Source organism: Daktulosphaira vitifoliae, unplaced genomic scaffold, assembly GCF_025091365.1.
Source record: "Daktulosphaira vitifoliae isolate Bord-2020 unplaced genomic scaffold, ASM2509136v1 Scaffold_3, whole genome shotgun sequence".
NCBI lineage: Eukaryota > Metazoa > Arthropoda > Insecta > Hemiptera > Phylloxeridae > Daktulosphaira > Daktulosphaira vitifoliae.
The window spans coordinates 23,031,751-23,054,443 of NW_026099574.1; the positions used below are offsets into that span (position 1 = coordinate 23,031,751).

At 25.9% G+C, this 22,693-nt stretch overlaps 1 protein-coding gene across 1 annotated transcript in view; it reads right to left on the reverse strand.

The window, feature by feature from the left end:
* LOC126902357 (adhesion G protein-coupled receptor E2-like) overlaps positions 1-21,615 on the reverse strand; it is a 96,420-nt gene extending 74,805 nt beyond the window's left edge. The window contains exon 1 of the mRNA XM_050679527.1: positions 21,321-21,615. Coding sequence (XP_050535484.1) covers positions 21,321-21,475 — 155 coding nt within the window. The 5' untranslated portion in view covers positions 21,476-21,615. The remainder of the gene's footprint in view (positions 1-21,320) is intronic.
* Positions 21,616-22,693: the final 1,078 nt, after the last annotated feature.

The following is a 22,693-nucleotide window of genomic DNA, read 5'->3' on the forward strand; positions in this document are numbered from 1 at the left end:
TTTTGTTATAATAAGACTTATTACTCGTTGACTAATCTGTTATATTGTTGGGATTCCATACTGCTCAGATGCTTTAAGTTTTGAAAATTATTTGTTTTAAGTCTTTTTGGGTGTATTTATAATTAAAGCAATCAGTATAGTTATGTATGTGACCTCTTGGCATTTTTTAGTGGTCCACTTTACTATGTAATCATAAAATGTTGAATGCTTATGTTAAAAACTACTTAAGTCATACGAAAAAATATCTCAGAACAAATAATTATGTGAAGAATTTTTAAAAGTATAATATTTATTTTATAACTTACTCTTGGGGTACAAAGAATTTTAACTTAAAAATGCTACTAACTACGCATTTTAATATTAACGGAATATCTTTGATCACCAATAAATAATACTTGACATATTAGTACACTGATAAATCCTCAGTAGTTTGATAAAATTATAACGCTTTATAAGAAGACAAAATGAGAAACGAATATTGGACCACTTCAGACGATTAAGTCTACCGTACACTAAGTCACGTGAATGATAAAAGCAGTTACATGGAACATATAAAATGCATTTGTTTAGACTATGTAATTGAAAACAGCCAACACAGAGGCTTCATTTTAGATTTTACTCGAATGGGGTAAATTTATTCACCGATCCATTATTTCACAGTGGCCCTCGCTTTGTTCATGTTTCCCCCCCTAAAATATCGTAGCTATTGCACTTTATATAAAATTGCCATACCTGAAATTTCTCTGAAACCATTTTGACAATAATAAATAAATAACTTTCAAGTAGTTTTCACTGAAAGGACTTTTAGAATCATAAAGAAAATAGTATACATATACATTAATTGTATAATAAATTGCAATAAAAACTCTAACCCGTGACTGTTAGGAATAAGTACACGACTAACAGAATTTTCTCTTTCAACGTACGTTTGTTGGTTTCGAAATTACACATAAACAATTTTAGTATTAAATGTTAGTAACTAAGGTTTAAAAATTATAAATAAAGTTATCGAAAATTTTTCTTTTTTTTTTTTGAGACTCCCACTGTTTTAGGTACAAAGGTTTTGTATTTAACGGCGATGTAAGAATCTGTGTTGTATCTGATTATGAACAAAAAGAGAAAATCCGATTTCTTTTGTTCTTTAAAAAACTAAATATAAAACATTTAATGTCTTTTTATTGAATAAGAATTCATTTTCACTAAACTTTTTAGATTATTAAAAATCAACTTTTAACAAAGAATGGGCTTATAGAAAGTATGGTCTGTTCAATATAAGTACGGACGGACTGGCACCATTTTCTACAAAAAATTAAACTGAGGCAAACGTTCAAATAAAATCGCTGCGCAAAATTTAATTTTTGCTTATTAGTTTTTTGAATTCCTAGAAATTATTTGTCTACATCAATTTAAATTTTACGAATGAATAACTGTATACTTTTTTCTAATAAATTATTAACGATCATATACTTAAAACCATTTAACGTTATATATTCAGCGAGTTAAAATTGATCAATTGTAAAATATACTCCCTTATTTGCTTTGGAAATCAAACATGTGGTATAAAAGTACAGCTAATGTGTTATGGATAGTACTTTTTTAAATATAATACATTACAACAAACAAGAATTAACTTGAAGTGATCATAAATAAGAGGTATTTTACAAGTATTTAGACTCAAAAAATATAACTTTAACCAATTTCAATATTTTTATATGAACATTCATTAGTTAAAACTATAGTAAAAATGTCTTATTAACTGGATCAAAATATAGCTTGTCTACTACATTATAAATATCTTTTTAAAATCATTATATTGGTCTTAAAATATTTTCCTGATATAATTAGATATTTTTATCGGCGCGTTTCTCCAAAATTACGCAAAATAAACGTTTTTATCATCACTACTGTATCGTTAGTATTCTAAGTAACTATCATAATTTTTTTCCGATCCTTTTCGAAAGCTTTTATAAAAGAACATTAAATCGATCGTGTTAGGCTCGAATGTCAACGAAAAAACAAATGCCAACGAGTTAAATAAGACGAATATGACAGCAAAAACCAAAGCTCTAACAGCATGGCCACCATTTTAATACCTCCATCAATAATTCATAAAACACGACCCAAACGCTTGGAATTCCAAGCTACGCCGTGTATTCGCATAATAATTTGGCTTAAAGAGATGTACACATTTTTGCATCCTGTTCACGCGCCCGACATACATTTACAAACTCGGAAGTATTATGAATCTCGCAAAGCTGACAAAGCAGTGTGCAATTTGAAAGTACCGGTGAATAGACTTTCAAAAAAAGGGTGCGGTTGTCATTGTTGCACAATGTTTCGTGGCGATCGCTGCCATCATACACATTATGCACTGGCCCCTTATGGTTTCCCACCGCGTAAGGGATTCGCACATGTATGCAAAACGTTTGCGAGCCAGACAAGCTGTGGGAACAACGCGCTATTAATTTGCAACGCATTCACATAAATAACTCGTCCGGTTTGCGTGCTTGACCGCCGTTTCAAACGTATCCGCTCGACGGTCTGTGGCGGTCGGTCTATGTCTACATTGTATTTCCCACTGAATGGTACAACCGTAAACTACACTACGTAAATGCACACAAAAGCTTACCGTCTCATTAACTTTTGGTTTTTTTCCGGAGCTTACTTTTTCTGCTGAAACCACCGGCAGAACCGCTTATTTTCAAACTTCTTTTTACGCGCACAAAACGTCGCGTTTATCGATTGCTTTAACATTGAACAGCTTATAGTAATTGAGCCGGTAGTGTGGGTAAAACATCACATGCTCAACGTGTAAAACGCAATTGAAAATCGGATCGTTTGCTTTTTACTAAAGAAATTACAGTTAACTAATTACAGTCTTTTAAAGTCTATTGTAGTGTTTCAATGGCGTATAATAAAATTAGACGTGAACGATTTTGTTCCCTAATCTCTTTTAGTTATAATATTAATTACAAATACTGCACTTGGCGCTAAATATTCACAATTTTTTATACAGGCTAGTGTTGTGTTATGTACATTTTCCAGAACTGTACTTAAAAATTATTAACCCGCGTTACTGTTTTCCGCACTTTCATATGGAAAATCCATAATTGCGTTTACTCTATATTTTTTTTATGTGATTTATAAAAATAAAAGAAATTTTACACATGAAAATCATATATTTTGAAATTTTAATTTAAGTAATAGGTACCTCTAGAGAATTTAGGTGTCTGAGTATGCCACCCAGAGCACGTGAACTCAATGCTCTTCCTTATTATGTGCAATTCTAAAAATTACAAGATAGTTTATACGATACTGCAGTAATAGCGAAGTATAGATTAAATTAATTTTTTTAAGCTGAGAACGTGATAATATCATCAACGTATGTATTTTTATTGTTCATGTCACTACAAATGTACTGTGTTTCAAGAGATAAAAATTATAACAATTAATAATTTTTTTTATTTTTAAGTTATAACAAATTACAAATTTTTCACGTCTGAGCGTCTTAATGAAAAAACGCAAGACTTGTTAAAGTGTCTTACAAATAAGAGAAAACTCCGTTTAAATTGAAATTATCGAAATTCACAAATTTTTATGAATTATCCATAAAAAATTTGTTTATCTATTTCTGTCTGAGATGTTTTTATTTTTTTTATTTATGTGGCTGTAACTTTTTGAACAATATCTGTATTGAAAAAATATATTTTTATTATTAGTTATTATTGAATTAACGGTTTAAAATAACATATGAACTATATGTTTTTTTAATACGTGAAATATTCACTAGAATCGATAATAGTAGGTTTTTTTACAAAAGAGTAAAATGATTTGTTTAATTGAAAAATAAAGTAATTAGTTTATTCTATTTTAACGATGGACGAATTTTACTAAATTTATTTCAAGATTAATTATTAACATTCCTGCATTTTTACATTTATAATGTATTTATATTTTTCTTTTATAATGTATGATTAAGTATGTATCTAAAAGTATTTTGAGCGTTTAATTGTAATATTATTGTACAATGTTGTTTATACGTCGAGTTTACTGTGATAGATTTCAATTTAGGTCTTTTTTTCAAAAAAAGGTAAGAAATATCCTTGCAAAATAATGAGTTACACAGAATAAATTATTTTTAATTTTTAGGACTTATTAAGGAGAAAACTAAATTTTTCTCGAAAAACAGATTTACCTTACATTTTTTAAGACTCCATCGAGAAATCTTACTGTACAGTTCATTTTTAATTTCCAATTGTATATTAAAAGAAAAGTTCACAATAATTAGATAAATGAAAATCATTATGACACATAAATTTGTATATACTATTGTTTATTGATGGGGTCTTTTTAAAAATAACAATATAAAAAAAAATGACATATTTATATAGTATTTTTGATATTCTGTGTTTTATAAAGAATTTCTTATTCATCAAAGCTCCAAGAGAATAAGTAAAATTGATTTTTTTTTCATTCTATATAAATGAATATAAATTCATTGAAGTGGAAACACAAATTCTCTTGTTGAATTTGTTTACGTCAAATCTGGCAATTTATATTCATTACATATTGTGAACTTGGAGATTAAAGGAATAGCACACTATAAATAACACTAAATACATTTTTACCTGAAGTGTTTTAGTATCATTAAAATATAAGAAAAAAGAAATACAAAGATCATAAATTTTGATTTGTGATAGCATTTGGCGAATTAAATTAAAAATATATTATTTATTTTCAATATTTATTCGAATGAGTCAATAAAATTAAATATTCATCTAGTATGTAAGTTTTTATTTAAAATTGTATACATATACAAAATATAATATTCTAAAAACCACTATATAGAGCCGATCAAATTTGTACTACTCATGGGTGTTTTTATGGATTTTATGAAAATTATATTGTTTTGCTTTTCTTTTACTACTATTGTAATGGAAATTTTAATGTTTCCATGTTTGATTTACTGTTTTAGCAATACAAATTTCAAAATTTCCATAGGATTATTAATTTTTCAAATCACAATGTAGACGTTAAGAGTTTCAATTTTTATTTATACAAAATTCTATAATACAACAATAGTGTTGACACCAAATTAAAACTACAGTTTTATTTTTTTTTTTAAAGATAATTGAATTTTTGAGTATTAAATCAATAATATTTAATTTGTTAAAAATTATTAAATTAAATTATAAAAATTCTAGTATCTCACAATAAATTTTTAAACAAAAGATTCTAAAATAATAATTACTGTATTATTTTTAAATGAAAAAATTTAGAAGTTGTGTCATTTTTTCTACTGTTTTTTAACACTTCGTTTATACATTAAAAAAAATATCTTGGTTAAAGTTATTAAATCCTTGGTATAAGTATAGCTTATTCAGTCTAAGGTAATAGTATTTAATTTACCACAACTTTGTTTGCTAAAACTTTGGAAGGAACTTAAAAGATTTAATTGAATTCTAATTATACATTCAATTATCAAGCTTAGGAACAGGAAGAGCCATTGATCCTATGATAGTAACGTCGAAAGCAACTCTACAACCTAGGAAATTGTTTATGACGTTACAATTTTAATATACATAAGGAAGCTTATATATATTAGTGTAATATTACAGTTTATGGCTTAGGAAAATCCAATATAGTACTGTCTATGGTTTACTTATTGTTAATCTTTCTTAAGTAGAGAATATGTGACTCGTATGGAAAAAATTTCATTAAGAATGNAAAATCCAATATAGTACTGTCTATGGTTTACTTATTGTTAATCTTTCTTAAGTAGAGAATATGTGACTCATATGGAAAAAATTTCATTAAGAATGTATTTAAGCATTCAACGCCCGCATATCAAATTCATTGTTTAATACATCAAATATTTTAAAATTACATCATTTGTAAATAAAAATTAAAAAACAACGAATAGATAAAAATATTTTGTAAATTTTGTATGTGCATTGGAAAATAAAATATTTTAATAGTTATTATTGAACGTTATCTTATTTGATAAAATAATTTAATAAATTATTATAATATATTTTTCTTAGTATATTAATCCTCGTTATCTCTCTTAAAAATATTTTAGCGTTTATATGAATCTAAGAAGATATTGGTTTTACCATACATGTTTTTTATGTCTGTCCATGAAAATTCTCAGCTCTCACTAGACTAATTTTAATGATCAATACGCTAATTTAATCAAATAAATTATATTAAATTAGCCTATTTTAATCTAGTTCAATTTATCATCGTTGAATATTGAAAAATAAATTTCTTAATTTAAAAAATTCAGAAATATATTTAGAAACTACGTGTATGTGAAAAATTGCATTTTCCATATTTTTTTCTGCATTTAAAAACTAGTATAACTTTTTTAAAAGTAATTATTGTACTTAAATTTTAATAGTGTATACTCGAGACAATAAGCTTTTTGAGAAAATTCAATGAATAACTCAAGTACAGGAAATATTAAAAAAGAGACCACCCTTGCATTAAAGAAATTATTTTTCAACTCTACATTTGAAAATCTTTCGAGTCGTTTGCTCTATTTTTAACCTATATACAATTAATGCTCTTATTGTGTACTACATTATTAAAAAAAATCATCCCAACGATTGTTTTACTTTAAATAATTGACTGTCACAATAAAAAACATTTTTTTTTTAATGAAGTAAATAATTTAACAAGCATTTAATATTTTAGTGAAATTTAAAAGATACACTTAGAAGTATTTTTTATGATAGTGATTTTATTCATTATCAGATATCATCGATTTGCCCCAACTATGCCGTGACCTCACGTGCTGGGTATTTTTTTCATTGTTAACAACTATCAAAGAAACAAGTTTACTGTAGAAAATTAAGCATTTTCTAGAGTAATAATTTGATTGTTAACAATAATTTTTTCATAAATTATATTTAAATGTAAAGCGATTGAGACCAATATTCTTTAAAACTTATTTTTTATGAATTTTAGTTTAAGGCAAAATTTTAAATTTTAAAAGATTAATTGAATTTTTATGTTTGTTACCTCGAAAACTGTAAAGATTATTTCTTAAGAGTATATTTGTTAGCATACAAAAATGATTTTTTATCATAGATTTATATTACACTATATACTTTATTTTACTATAGACTTGTTCATTCCTTGTTATCGGAAACCCATATCTTCGTATGTCTTTTTATCACTTGATCCAGGACATTTTAATGAGATACTTTTTGTTTTGTTTTTATCGCCATATTATTCTAGTCATTAAATTTGATCCAAACACAACAAGAATATCCTAATTCATTCTAGACGTGACTTTTTTTAGTCTAATTTCAATTCTAGTGAGTACTACTACTCTTCGCCATGGTATTTAATATCCGAGAATATCAGTGAAGAAACATCAAGTAACAAAGCCAATCGATGTAGGGTTTTAATTAAAAATAACTTAGATTACATTACTAAAATAAAGATTATAAGATATATACTGTTTTGTAATAGTTGTGTCATTAAAATATAAATAAAAAATGTTTATTTCTTATTGTATATTATAATATTATTTCAATATGAAACATTGTCAAAAGGTATAAATGCTACTTTTTAAAAATGTTCCAGTGATCAATGAATAAAATGATAAAAATAAAATAAATTATGTCTGTATTAAATAAATTTCAGTAAATATGTTTAATTATTTTAACAATCAATTGATTAAATTAGTAAAAAAACCTTTATCAAATTTAAAAGAACTCGTTATGGGATAAAAAATATTATTTAGTATTTAAATTTTGTGATAATATATTATTGAGTACATCATATTTCATTCGAAAAAATAGATTTTAGTTTATACCAATCAAACAAACTGTATAATAGTATTGAAAATATAAATACTATTACTAATATAATTAAGTAATCGAAAAAGTAGTCATGCTTTCAGTGAAAATGTATGATATTTACTGTTTATTTATATAAAATTATTTATGAGAATACTTAAAGTAATAGTTTAACATGAAGTTATATGGTTTTAGTATTAATCGATCTATTAAGGTGCTGTTATTGACTTAAATATTACTCTTACTATTAAAATGTCATTATTTTGAAAAAATAAATTTACATAAGAAAATTCAAAATTATTTTCTTAAGATTTCACATCATACATTAAATATTATTTAGTTGTGAAGTAATTCTAGTAGATTTAAATTTTGTATGCTAAATTATTTTTCCTGCATTGTCGTTACTTCTTAGTTTTTGTGTTTTTTCAAAAATAGAAAACTGTATTCGTAAAAAGCAATAACAGGCCGGAAGAATTTGCCAGGAACCGGATTTCCTATTTCAACTCCTCTCGGAGTACATTGTTATACTTTATTTTACATTCCTTATATTTTGTACCATAATGTTGAGTGTTACAAATTCTAATAAAAACAGTATTTTATATAATAATAATTTTGAAGCAACAATGTAGATAAGCATGATTTCAAAATGTACACTTCATTAATTTTGTGCACATTTATTATAATCCAAAAAGCAAATCCTGTGTATGAATTTAAATTAAAGATTATGATTATCAAATAATGATATGAAATATTATACAACTTATAAAATAAAATGATTCTAAAACTTATTTTAAGGTGTCATTTTTGGATGTCTTAGAGTATCAAGAACGTTTTCTTGTAGTTATCTCACAAAACGTTAAATAAATGATTAAATGGAATTACATTTCATCATTTCTAAAAATAAATGAACCATATCATTTATATATAAATCGCTAGAGTCGAATCAAGTATTTTTGAAAATTTAATATATGATTTGTCAAATCANCGCTAGAGTCGAATCAAGTATTTTTGAAAATTTAATATATGATTTGAACAATTTTAGTTATATTTGCGGTATAAAAACTGTCCCGTGTTATGAAACGTGATCGCAAAGTCATAGCTTGACATTTTTTATTATAAAACCAACTATAAATAATATACTAACGTAATATTGATTCTTTTATTAAAAATAAGAAAAAAATGTTTTTATGTTCATACATTGTTTTTCACATTCATTTATTGTAGTTTTCCATTATAACGAAAAGCGTAAAAAGTAAAAATGTACTTTACTTTAATTCAAGAAGCACTTACTTACTCAATCGCATAAAAAGTTTGAATATTCATTTTGTTCATTTATTTTTAATAACCTAAAAGGACCACATGCTAAACATTTTATGACATTGTAATATAANGGAATCAGTGGCCTACTTATGATGACGGCCCGGAGAGACTTACGCGCCGAAGGCGCGTAAGGCTCGAAGGGCCCCGGGTCTGGGGCGGAGCCCCAGCTAGGCGGAGCCTAGTAACATATTATTATTATATTATAACATAATATAATATATTATTCATATATTATATTATGTTAGCCAAAAGCATTCAATTTTCATAATTTATTAAGTAACTTAAAATTACATAAAGTATAGTAGTGGAATCTTTACTACCTTAGACTTTCTTTAATTAATATTTTTAATTTTAAGAACGTACATAATGCCGTTCATTATAAAACATTTTGATTTTTTTATAATTATCAAACATGCTTACTTTGAAATCTCTTACATTTTTTGAAAAAATAAAAAATATGTAGTAGTTATAATATGTAATATAGTGTTATAAAAGGCAAAAAGTTAATTGTACTTCTATATTTTTGTGGTATTATAAATATAAAATATCTATACAATATTATTATAATACTATAAATTACACAGGATATAATGGTAAGGTAATACGCTATGCATGTATGGAATATTATTGTCTGGTTCACTAGTAATGGTAGAAAATAATAAGATAGATTGTCTGAATATTCATCACCTCTACGCTTGATTTCATTATACAAAGGCAATTTAATCTTCGTTGAAAATCGGTTCTGTCCTTTAAGATCAATCGAATTTATAGTACGAAATTATTTAACTCTACTTTGTTTTATTATAAAAACGCACTTTATTTTCAATATAGAATACATATACTTCATACCACGTATAATATCAATTTTGATATTATTATTGGCATAACTCTAAAGCCAGAGTAAGTTTTGATGGTTAAATTTTGACACGACCGAGTCATAATAATAGTGTTATCAAATATTCCTCCGAAAATACTATTAGCCTTATAATATAGTTCAATGAGGGAAACGTTGATTATTTATTACTATATAATATGATTTTATAACGCACAACAATTCATTTAAATGTCTTGATACTTGCTGAGTAAGTAGGCTCTCAAATCAATTTCATGAAACTTGTTAAGCATAATTATTATTTTGCAACTTCAATAGTGTATTAGTGAGCTGAAATGATTCATAATTACTTTATCGTCTAAAATAAATGTTAATTAAAATGGGCTGTTAGTTTATATTCTTTTAAAGTAAGTTAATTATTTTAATAACCGAAAAAAGACATTTCAATATATACTAATAAAAATATGAGTGTTATTTACATAAAAACAGAAATAAGTTTTGCGTTAAATTGAAGCGCTTTAATTATTTGTGAGCCTATAATTAGTTAAAAATAATGAAGTAATGATTATTTTATAAATAATGTAAAATCCTACAATTTATTGATAAAAATTGGACATTAGAGCCAGTTGTGTGTTTAAAAAAAAATCGGAGGGGGTTGTGTTATATGAATACATATTCTTTCCAAAATAGTAAAGAAATATTAAAATAATCATTGATCTCGTATTACAATGGTATTAAAAACCCTAATCGTTTGTTTGTTAGAAGTGATATATTGTCGCCGTGTCTTCATTTGATGATTTCCCGCCGTTATTTCACAACAAACTATTTTATTAAAAAATAATCATTGGTTATTAATAAGGATTCGGAAAAAATCATAACAATCAATCTACATGACTAAATATTTTTATTTTCATCTTTATATAGGTGATTTTTTTTATCATAACTCACTCTATTTCTTACAGAATAAAAATAATTGAATTTTTTTTTTTTGGTTACCTTTAATTACATATTATTCTTGAATTATTTGCTATTTAATACTTTTCAAGTTCATCCCTTATGCCTTGTAAGGGATAAGTATTATACGTGTATATTAACTCAAAAATTAGAAACTTTAAGATATTTATAACTTATCAACAAATAAAGTTATATTAAAAAATCAAATGCCATTTACTATTGAAATAAATACCCAAACATTCTATTAAGTTCAAAAATATGTTCCTATTTGAAAACAAAGTTGACACCTTTACAAGGCATAAGGGATGGACTAAAAAGTATTACATAGCTAATATTTCAGGAATAATATGTAACTAATTTTTTTTTTTCTGTAGTAATGGGTTGGGTTATAATAAAAAAATCACTTTGTATTCTTTATTGGACGTTAAGTGGGTAAAAGTAAAAAGTTTTTAATAAAACAAAATAAACTGTTTTATATTAGAACTAAAATTTTTAGTAAAATTGAAATTATATGTAATAAAAATAAATGAAAAATGACATATTTTAGCTTTCTATAATACTTTTACTCAAATTTTTTTAAATATTAAAACTTTAAGTAAAAAATATAAAATTCTTGGTTAACATAATTACATACACGTAAACAATATGCCAATCTTGTGTGCATAATAAAATTTCAAAACTTATAAGTATATTCATTTGAAATGTCTCGATTACTTATTATATAAAACTGAGTACAGTTTGTTTTCTAAGATTCGACTTTTTTTTCTCGATTTCTGCACAAAAATTGAGTGCACATACTTGTATTTGGGGTAGTACAAAAATATTTTTCCAGATTTTTAATGGTACTCTGCGGAATCCTAAATGTCCACCCAACCTTCACTCAATATCGCTAAAATGTATTACAAAAGTCGACATTTTTATTTTAAAAAAAAATACAAGCGAAAAGTTTATGCAATTTTTGGAACTTTGGACAAAAGTTTATCGTTAAACATAAAATATTACTGACCTATATAATAAAATTCAAGGAATTGCTACAGTTAATTTGAATATTATTCATGATAGATATTTCAATTCAATAGAATTTCTGGGGGTTAGAATCTGAGGCACATCTAATATCTGTCTACTCTGAAGATTGAATTATTCAACTGATACGCTAATGAAAATTAAAATAAAAACTGTTAATATTATTTAATATGTCATGAAACTATGTTATATTGTATATATTTGAAATTAATAAAATGTATGTTAATATTTTAATTTTATATCTTATATCATATTTTAGCTACCAGAAAGTATTGTTACTTAAATTAATTGTTAAAAAGTATTGTAAATGTATTTATTATCATTTAATGCCATGTAATATTCAATACAGTAGTTAACGGGTTCTGTTAACGACTGTTACATTATAATTATTATTTTGAATCTATCCTGAACAAACTTATCCGCGTGGTCAGCCTGGACTTCAAAATCCTAGTTCATCACCAATAAGTTAATCACAAAAGACAGTTAAACAAAACTAATAATAAAAAATATATTATGGATAAGTTTTTATAAATATAGATATATAAATAAAATAATAAAACCTAGTTCAGTATAATAGATTTACGGCATGGTAGATTCCAGTAGACTGACATTTGACAATGATTAACATAAGATAGAAGGTTGTGTTCTTTCGTGGTCTGCGGTATAAACGATTTGACGCAAATGTTTATAATAAAAGTATAGAAAAATATTTTATAATTTTAACAAAAATTTTACACATCTTAACTTTGACCACCAGTTACTTGAATAAGAAATGTTTCTATTTGAACTTAAAATAAATGTTTGTCGTCAACAAAGTAAATACTTAAAAGTAAATATCATTATAATTTAAAAGGTTTTCAATAAGATATACCAATATAGATATAAGGTATCACTGTTGACACGGTTTCGCGTCGCTTCATGATACATGGTGCCCCGCGTCTCTTTATCAGTTTTCGCAATACTTGGGTATCAATAATTGGACTGACCAGTACTGCGTGTCATCCACCACGGTGTACTCACGTATATACAGTGGAAACTTATTAGGTTTTTTAAACTCTTTTAGGCAACGGAGAAGTTGTGGCCATCTCACGAATACCGTGTAATGTGATTATCCATTTAAGGTACAAACTAGTCAGTGATAATTAATTTAAGTTTGACATGGTACCGTGTTTCCCTCAGCCGCATATTACGTTATCAACCTAAATGAAAGTGTACCTTACTCATAAGTGCGCGGTGGCCTAGTGGTAAGGTTTGTCTCTACGACGCTTTGGGTCGTGGGTTCTACTCCCATACTGAACCTATTTTTTTCACACGATATCCGTTACACTTTCAATAACTGACCTTCAATCCACGGCGGCCGTGTTAAGTTTGTAAAATTAATATAAATGTTTGATCTATTACTTTATGATTCTTTACTCAAATTATTGATTCTAAATAATTGGGTTAATGTGAATTGACTTGCTTTGAATTTTAATTTCAAAATGATCAGTAATATTCAAAAATGACCAAAGTCCTTTATAATAATAAACTCAGAAAATTAAATAAGCGTTGCACTAATATGTACTGACGACAACACGGGGTTGTGGCTAGTTAAGAGAAATAAATTCTACAAGAGAACTCTGAATTCTATATTTAATTCAGAGCTTCAAAAGGCCGACTTACCCTTTTCTATTATTTTTAATTATTCCCATCTTGGGCTATTGTCGTTAGCACTTTTAGTGATTTCCACTTTCATGTATTAAATTTGAACATGACATGATTTTAAGATAAAATACATAGTATACTATAATCGATTTAACACGTATATACATAATATCTAGTGTAGAACAGTGTAAATGTTATGACAGATAAATAAATTATTTATTGGTAAACATGTAATATCAAGTACAGATTATAAATTTTTCATTGATAATTGTAAAATGCAAAGCATTGGGCATATTACGACACTAGAAAATGCCGCAAATGATACGCTGTGTCTTCTTCATACCGTCGAGGTGACGACGTTGAGGATATACGCGCACCGGTTCCGGACATGTCACACGACCGGACACGACGAACCGATCCGCACCGACGCCATCAATGCTGCAAACTTTTTGACGTTCGAGGACTTTGTCGGACACGTGTCGCCGATGTCAATGAAAGTCGCACGATAATATGCCAAGGCATTAATTAATTGTGTCCATCTTTTCGGTTCTTTTTAAAATGATCTGTTGTTACTCATCATTAATAAACGGCCCACGGGCCTCTACCATCAAAACCAGTGTGGACTACATTATAGTTACATTAGTTGTGTCAGTGTTAAGTGAGTAGGGTATTTTAGGGTATTCAGCACACTTATTCCAATATTTTTACTACTAGTGAACGCTAGTGTTGCAAGTGGGCATGGTTTATTTATAGGCGGGAGGTTGGGTAAGTGAAACCAACATAAACTGACCAACTGAAATACAATGTAGACTAACTCAAGGGAAGATGAAGCAAAACCCAATACAACGTAGTATAGTTTTAATCTTTTTAATTATTTGAGTGTAAGTAATACAAAGAGCTAAAACATGTCATTTATCAATTTAAAATTTTCTTGCTACCATTATTTTCAATTGAACAAGGAACCTTTTTCTTAGATTTTTAAATACCATGTCAAATAAAAGTCATTCTTAATACATGATGAAAATTTAAAAATTTCATTGTATCATTATTATTGAAGAGTATAGAATAATACATTTAAGGTTTATGAAATAATCAATATTTAATTATTTCTTAATTAGTTACAAGTCTCAAAAATAACCAATACGTTGCAAATCAAAGTAAGGCGTATTTCTGTTTTTCATGAAAATGCTTTTCTTATTTTAATTAGAACATAATTAAATAACCTTTTTTAGATGTTTTAAGAATTAATTTACTGTAAAATAATGAAACCCAATATCTCAATACGTCGATGGCTCTTCTTTTATACTAGCCAACCAACACATCAGAAATTGTTTTTCTCAGTTCACGTTAATTATATATTATATATATTACATCAACACACTTGGACGGTCTTATAGATAAGAAATAATTAGTGGGGGTTTGATCATAAAGTTCAATTCATTAATCGCGCAGATTCGATGCAAACCTAGTCTGGAAAATGTTTTTTTTTAGCCTCTCTTTAGAATATATTTACAATGAAACGGTGGTCACTACTCGATCTTTACGTATTGCATACTAAACCAAAGATTTTTATTACGACGTAGGTATATTTTTTAACAATGGAGTTTCGTAAACATTTAAACAAATTATTATATATATTGTTACCATAAAATGGCACAAATATTTCTCGTACATTGTTCTCTTGCCTATAGTCATTTAATGTTGTAATTGTTTACAATTGAAATTCTCTTGTAAAATAATTATTTGAAAATTATGCTGGTTCGAACTGTATAAAAATGAGTTGTTAACGGATTGACGGACAGGTAGTAACGACGAACACAGTTATATGCCCCCAACCAAAAATACAAATGAATTCGGAAAAAGTAAATTTTTTTTCAAAATGTTTGAAGTTGCGTATACATTTTTTTTTTACTAAGACAGCAGTATTCTGTTAATACAGAAAAATTTAAAAATTGGCCATTTTAAGTTAAGAAACATTGAAAAAAAAATGTTAATATGATTTTTAAGCACCTAAAAACCTTGTTTAATGTTTGTATTTAAAAAAAAATTGGCCATTAGACACATTANTGATTTTTAAGCACCTAAAAACCTTGTTTAATGTTTGTATTTAAAAAAAAATTGGCCATTAGACACTTCTAAAATATTAACAATAAAACTTTCGTCCAGCTATTTTTAATATAAAATGAAAACTAAAAAAAAAACATTGACTGTTTTACGAATTTATAACCGTTTTAAGTTAGATTTGGGACATTCTATATATATATATTCGAGTTTGATAAATAATTTAATTAATTTAAAATACTTTTCTCTCCCTTTTTAATGTTACGAATTTTTGTGAATGTATACATTTATTGCATTTTAAAATAGAAAATAACGATTACATATCTACAAAGATGGTCTAACACCTAATACATTGAATTATTTGTTGTTATATATTGATGTTATTATAAATTTCACGTTTTTTCCACATTTTATTACATATGTTTTAATGGTAAATTAACATTACAGAATACATTATTATATTCATTTATGGATTTTTTTTTTGTAGATTATTTTTTTCTTCTTTAAAACGTATTTAATAGACTATTAAAATGATATCCATAGAAGTTCAGCATTTTGATACATGGCTGGGTTTTAAAATAGGTTTAGAATACTTGTAACTCATAGAAAAATTCTAATAAAAGTACTTTCTGATATAAAGTATTTTAGTTTTTGAATAATAAAATAGTGTTAAAGGTAAATTATTATTTTTAATGACTTTTAAGAGCTTTGAATTAAATATTTTCTTTAACCTTAAATAATGCTTTCAGAGATAGAAATAGAAATACTCTTTATTGCTTTTTCAATAATTTATTTGCATTCATTTTAAAGATTTCTCATTATCACGATGGAAGATATCAACCGAATTCAATTACCATTAAAAAGCTTTAACAGGTAGAAGTTGTTGTTGTCAGAAATCATTATATAAGAACAGATTCAACAACAATGTATACATAAAACGATAGTTTTTTATGGGCTTTTAACTTTATATATCAGTTGAATTTAAATTGTTAAAAGAAAAGGATAAAATGACAATTGTCTAATGAATATACAATATCATTTTATAATAAAAAAAGGCATTTAACATTTTTGGGAATTATTTCTTTTTACAAAAAGAAGTAACTAAAAATGTACCGATTTTTTTTAAGTTTTTATCACTTATGTATTCATAGTTTTTAAAAATATAATTTATATTTAATTTAAGTTGTTTTATATCGATGAAAAAATACGGAAATTGTAGTAAAAATTCTTATTTAACCACTATAGCTTATTCTTCTTTGTTTGTAAATTGCGTTTAAAATATAAATCAAATAATATAATTGTGATATTATAAGCTTACTCAAAAATTGTTCGACGATTATTTCAAAATACTTTTTGGAAATGTTGATAAATGAAGGTACTATTTAATTATAATTTTATTTAAAGATTGTTAAGTTATTATAATTTAGATAAAAGTATAAAATATCATCTGCCTCTTCTCATCAAAGTAAATTACTATTAAAATATGAAGTTAAGACTTAAATATATTGTATTTATACCACGTAAATAAAATATCATAGGAATATTGAAAGTGGTTCCATTAAATATTATAATATATACATGTATATATATGTATATACATTGTATATATATTAATCCAATACTCTAATAAATATTTTACAATAGTCTCATTAAATAACATTATCTTGAATAAAAGGGCATATCTCATTTTCTAAAACGTTAATCGACTTATAATTTCAAAAATGCATTGGCGGTATATTTTCAAAAGACCAAGTATTCGTTTATACAAATTGCTTGAATATATTAATATATTTTAATGATATTCAGGCTTAACCTAGCATATTATAATAAAACTTGATTAATTAATTTAAGTTCAAATTTCCAATTACTTAATTGGTTAATTAGGTAAAGGTGATATTCTTTGAAGAATTATTTGAGAAATACATTTCATATTAAATTATATTTTTTCCATGAATCATGTATTTTTTACTATAATCTAAGTTAATACAAATTTATGTATTTAAATTAAGTTTCTAAAGAGAGATAGTATGGCTGAGTTGGTAAGGCCGTAGTGCCTGATTCGCAATGTCTCATAAATTATAAATTATCATAAAATGATAAATTCAATAATTGGAGTTACCATATCTCCAACGACAGATTAACTATATATAGCTGAATATTCATGGTTAAGAAACTTTTGAGAAGCTGCATAAGCTCTCACTGGACCATAAAAGCAAAAAAAAATTTTCTATAGTAATATGCAAGATAATTTTTTTATTAATTGTAGAATTTCAAATTTTTTTGAATTTATCGAAAAATTTAACTATAAAATATCTATAAGAAAATTTGTTGTCCAATTTTTAGTCTACATGGAAGTTATCTTGAATTTTTTTTTAAACTGATTTCCCAAATTTTTTTTTTAATTTTTATATTTTACGAGACCATCTTGTATTTGAGGCCTTTTTATACATCTGGTTGCTTTCCACAACAAGTGATCTGTGTTTTTTTGCAGCAGATAAGTCACTTATATAAATCTTGAAAGTTTTATTTTTTACTGAGTCATATTTTTTTTTTAGGATTTTGTTAGGTCGATGCCATTTGCTTTTGTCGCTTAATGTAATGTTTGACGCCTTTTTTCTTGCGATTTTTTAAGTTTCTATCTTTAAAGGATAAGTCTTTTTTTTATCAAATATAAATTCCTTGTTGTGAGGAGATTGGTCAACATCTTTAGTTATATTATCTGTAAATATTTTTATATTTATATTTTTATCCTTTGTCGACTTATATTTAAACGACAAGTCAATACTTTTGGTTAAGATGATCAAGAAATACTTCCCAATTTACAAGCTTATTAGCAAACATATGGAGCTAATATTGTTTAACGCATGAACACTATGATATGTGCACTGAGATATTAATTTTATATTAATCTGACGTTAATTCAGCTATTCTTTCAATATTTTAGTGTAATTTGAAGCTATACATTTATGTACAAATATGTCTAGTAATGCTATTTACCTTTTCATTTTGTTAGTCGGCCAATATGGTAACTAATAATTTGTTACATATTCTACATTAACTTCAATGCCATCTTCATACAGATGCTTTCATCTACTCGTGCTATTATCGCTATCAAAAAATGATACTTGTAATTGTAATCGTCATGTGCAATTTATTGATCGCTTAGAACTTTAAAAAACTCAATAAAAAGTTCTTTGATTACTTGTTTTGAAAAATGCAATGTATTGTTGAAACTGTTAAGTAATTACGTCCAATATTAATATAGACATTGGAAGCTTGTATAACCTCATGCTGAAATGTTTCAAGTTTAGAATGCTTAATATATTCTTTTATGATTATTAGTTTTCCTCACGTGCTCTGCCGGTAGGATGCGGTGTTGCGTATGTTCTATAACCATACATTTTTATAGATGACCATTCGGGAAAGTGTGTTTCTAATATAAAAGATGTGTTTATTTTTTCGTTACATAAAAAGGTTTCTAATTTTCTTTTTCGTTGAATTAGCCCTTGGAGTTCCAGGTAATTTTTATTAAGAAACTTTTTTTGACGCTTTTTATTTATTAGTAAGTTTATACTGATTATTTTTCAGTCTATTAATCTCTAACGTTAATTTGGTTAATATTTGGAAACATTATTAATTATAATAGTACATCACTGAGTATAAGTTCAGTTTTAATACTGTCTTTGTTTTTATTCGTGTTTTGAAGCATATACTAGTATTAATTTTGGAGCATAAAAAACGCTATATGTTATTATATATGTATGAATTTTTGTCAACAAGAAACGTTGAACAGTAGTCATATTTTTTGGATTATCTTATATTTGCTTTTATTAACTTTTAAATGATATTCGTTAACTGATAAAACCTTAATTTCACTATGGGTAAAGTTCATTTAATTTGTTCATAACCATTAGCTTTTTCTTCTGGCAAGTTGCTAATAAACTTTTTTACTTCTTTAATATTGCATACTGTTATAGGTGGTGGTTGGCAGAAGGACTCACATCTTTTATTATCAATTTGACAGTTTCTTAGATGAGCTCAAAAATATCATCTAAGGACCCTTGACTCATTTGAAATTTATTTTTTTGTAATTTTGCAATACTCTCTTGCTGTTATTTGTTGTTTAATATATCATTATCAGCTTACATTTGTTTCAAAGTACTATGCTGGACGGTTGCAAACGGCGAATTGCCTTTGTTATCCATTGTTAAATTTATTTTATTGAAATATGATCTGTCGTACGCACGACCCAAATAATTAATAATTAACTTGTTTAAAACACTTACCAATCGTCGAAATGTCTATGGCATGCATTATAAACAATTTATAATAGAATTTAATTGTAAATACTACAATTTTAACGTATACGTAAGAGCAAAATGAACAAGTTGCTGTTTGGATACCAAATATCAACTAATTAAATATAAATACTAATTTCTTAAATATTTATTTCATAATTCATTATACGATTTTAGTTACGGTAACCTCCAGTAATAGTTTAAAATATTTGTTTTGAATTTTATAAATAAAAAAAAAATATATATTATTTATTTCAAATGGATTTTATATATTAATATATATTTATAACGATATTATATACTTAATAAACTAATTGCTATTGATAATGTGGTATTATTAACAAAACAAAGTACTTTATATTGATATACAAATGAATAAAAGGTAAATTTTTAATAATTAACTATAAACTACATATTCTATTTAATAAATAATAAATTTAAAGAGAGACTAGCAGTAGTTGTTCATTTATGAATGATAATGCAGTTAGGCGATACTCTTAGTAAGCAAATGAACAACGGCGTTTTTTCTTGGACAGTTCGAAAGTGTCTTTAATAAAATGGATACAATTCGTGATTGAATTGAACTATAAATAAATTTTTCATTATGCTTATTGTTAACCTTTTTTCATGTAAAGTTCAAAAGTTGTATAATAAAAATATTAAGACTAATTTTACTATTTAGTTATATTCATCACACATTTTAATCACATGTTAATTAAGTACTTAATGTAAAAAATCAACATTTTTCCTATTTTATTAAGCTAGTGGACTTTTAGTATAATCTTACAAAGTACGATAACATTTACAGATAAACAATAGAAATATTACCCTCAGGCAGGTTTCGAATATACACGTGTATAGTCTACATGATTGATAAGTCTATCAACAAAAAAAAAACATTGATTCGATTTTGTTTGAATAAATAGTTAAATATTTTTTCGGTCATCTCAAATTTCAAAAATACAATTTAAATTGAAATAATAAAAAGAATATTTTTTCATCATAAATATTACAAATAATATATGGAAAAGTGACAATATTTTTACATTACATGGAATAATTAAAAGTATAGGTGGAATAATTAATTACACAATTAAATAGTGTTTTAAACATAATATTTTTAGAGAAAATTTCAACTTGATGCGTTGAACTAATCATACCATAACATAATATGACACTGACACCATATAACTTACAATGATCTTTACGTCTATCACTAATACACATGACTAAACAATAAAACAATATATAAAATTGAAAACCGAATATCCATAAGCAATTCAATAACACCTGACATATATATTTTCGTCCATCGAATTTGGAACTACAAAATGTATTTTTTATGTGTCAAGACAAAATAACTCATAAATGTAATACCTGTATGTAATGAAAGCAAATATGAGACCAACTAAAGATACACTGCTGCCTAGGACGACGATAAGAGATAATATACTCTCTTGACTGGCTACTGTCCATCCTGTTCCAGTGAGATTTCCCAGCATAGGAATTCGTCTCGGGTATATACTTTCCATTTTAGGTTATGTTCACAAAAGAAACACAAAACAAATTGATGTTTTTTATTATACGAATTGTAGTATTATATTATTAGGGCTTGCCATATTAACCGACTGAACATGGTCACCGGTGTAAAAAGTACGTCGTAGTCACGGCCGCGTTGTGCGACTGAGGCATCATAGTACAAAACCAAAGAACCGTTGATGTGCTGCTGGCGCCCTCTGTATGCTTTTGAACATTGAAAGCGCAGTGTTATGATATTCTATAATATATAAATAAGAACTTTGGTTCACTAAAAAATCTCTACGTTAGCAAAAAACATTTTTATTGCTATGTATAAACATAAAAGGCTTCGTTTTGTATTTTTGTTAGTCAAAGTTTATTGGGGTTTTAAAGAGTTAAATAAAATTATGTTTGGTTCGGTCGTTAGAGAAAAATAAGAAAAATAACTTAATAATCATAAAAGATAATACGTTTACGGAGATACGACACGGTGACTTTGGTGTCCCGTTTTATTAGTAATGCATTTACCAAACCACCTATAGAATTTAGCAAACGTCAAAGTGCTCTAACATAATATTATTATCTGAAAGGAATATTGTATCTAATAGTTAAAATTAATGGCATGATTGACATTTAGAAATTTAAATATTTTCTCAAGATGGTAAAATATTGATTTATTGATAATTAATAGGATTGCCAAATAGAACATAAGTGATAAGTAATAGAAAATACCAAAATAATAAGTTCTAGATATTTTTATTAATATTTTGGTTTAAGTCCAAACTTTTTTAGTATATTCTTTTGTTTACTTCTTGAACCATTTAACATCTTAATTTAAATTTTAATTGGATTTTTGTAGTGTATACTATTAAATGTATTTCACAAAGACATTGTTCTTGTAGCCTATAGCTATTGTTCTTGTTTTTATAATAAATCAACGATATACGTCAGAGAATATTAATAACTTGTTAAAGAACTATATTGTACACGTTTTTTCTCTTACGGTATTATGAGAATTTATTGATAGCGTTTTATAACTTTTTAAAAATACTTCCAATTGAATAGATTTTATATTAAAAATTTACAATTGATTATTGAATTTTTTAAGCATTATAAAATACTCAAATTTTACTGAATAACATTAATATTTTGTAATACACAATAATTTATAAGTTTAAATAAAACTTTAAATATTCAAATTTAAATATTTTTGCACTTTAATATAGTTCTCA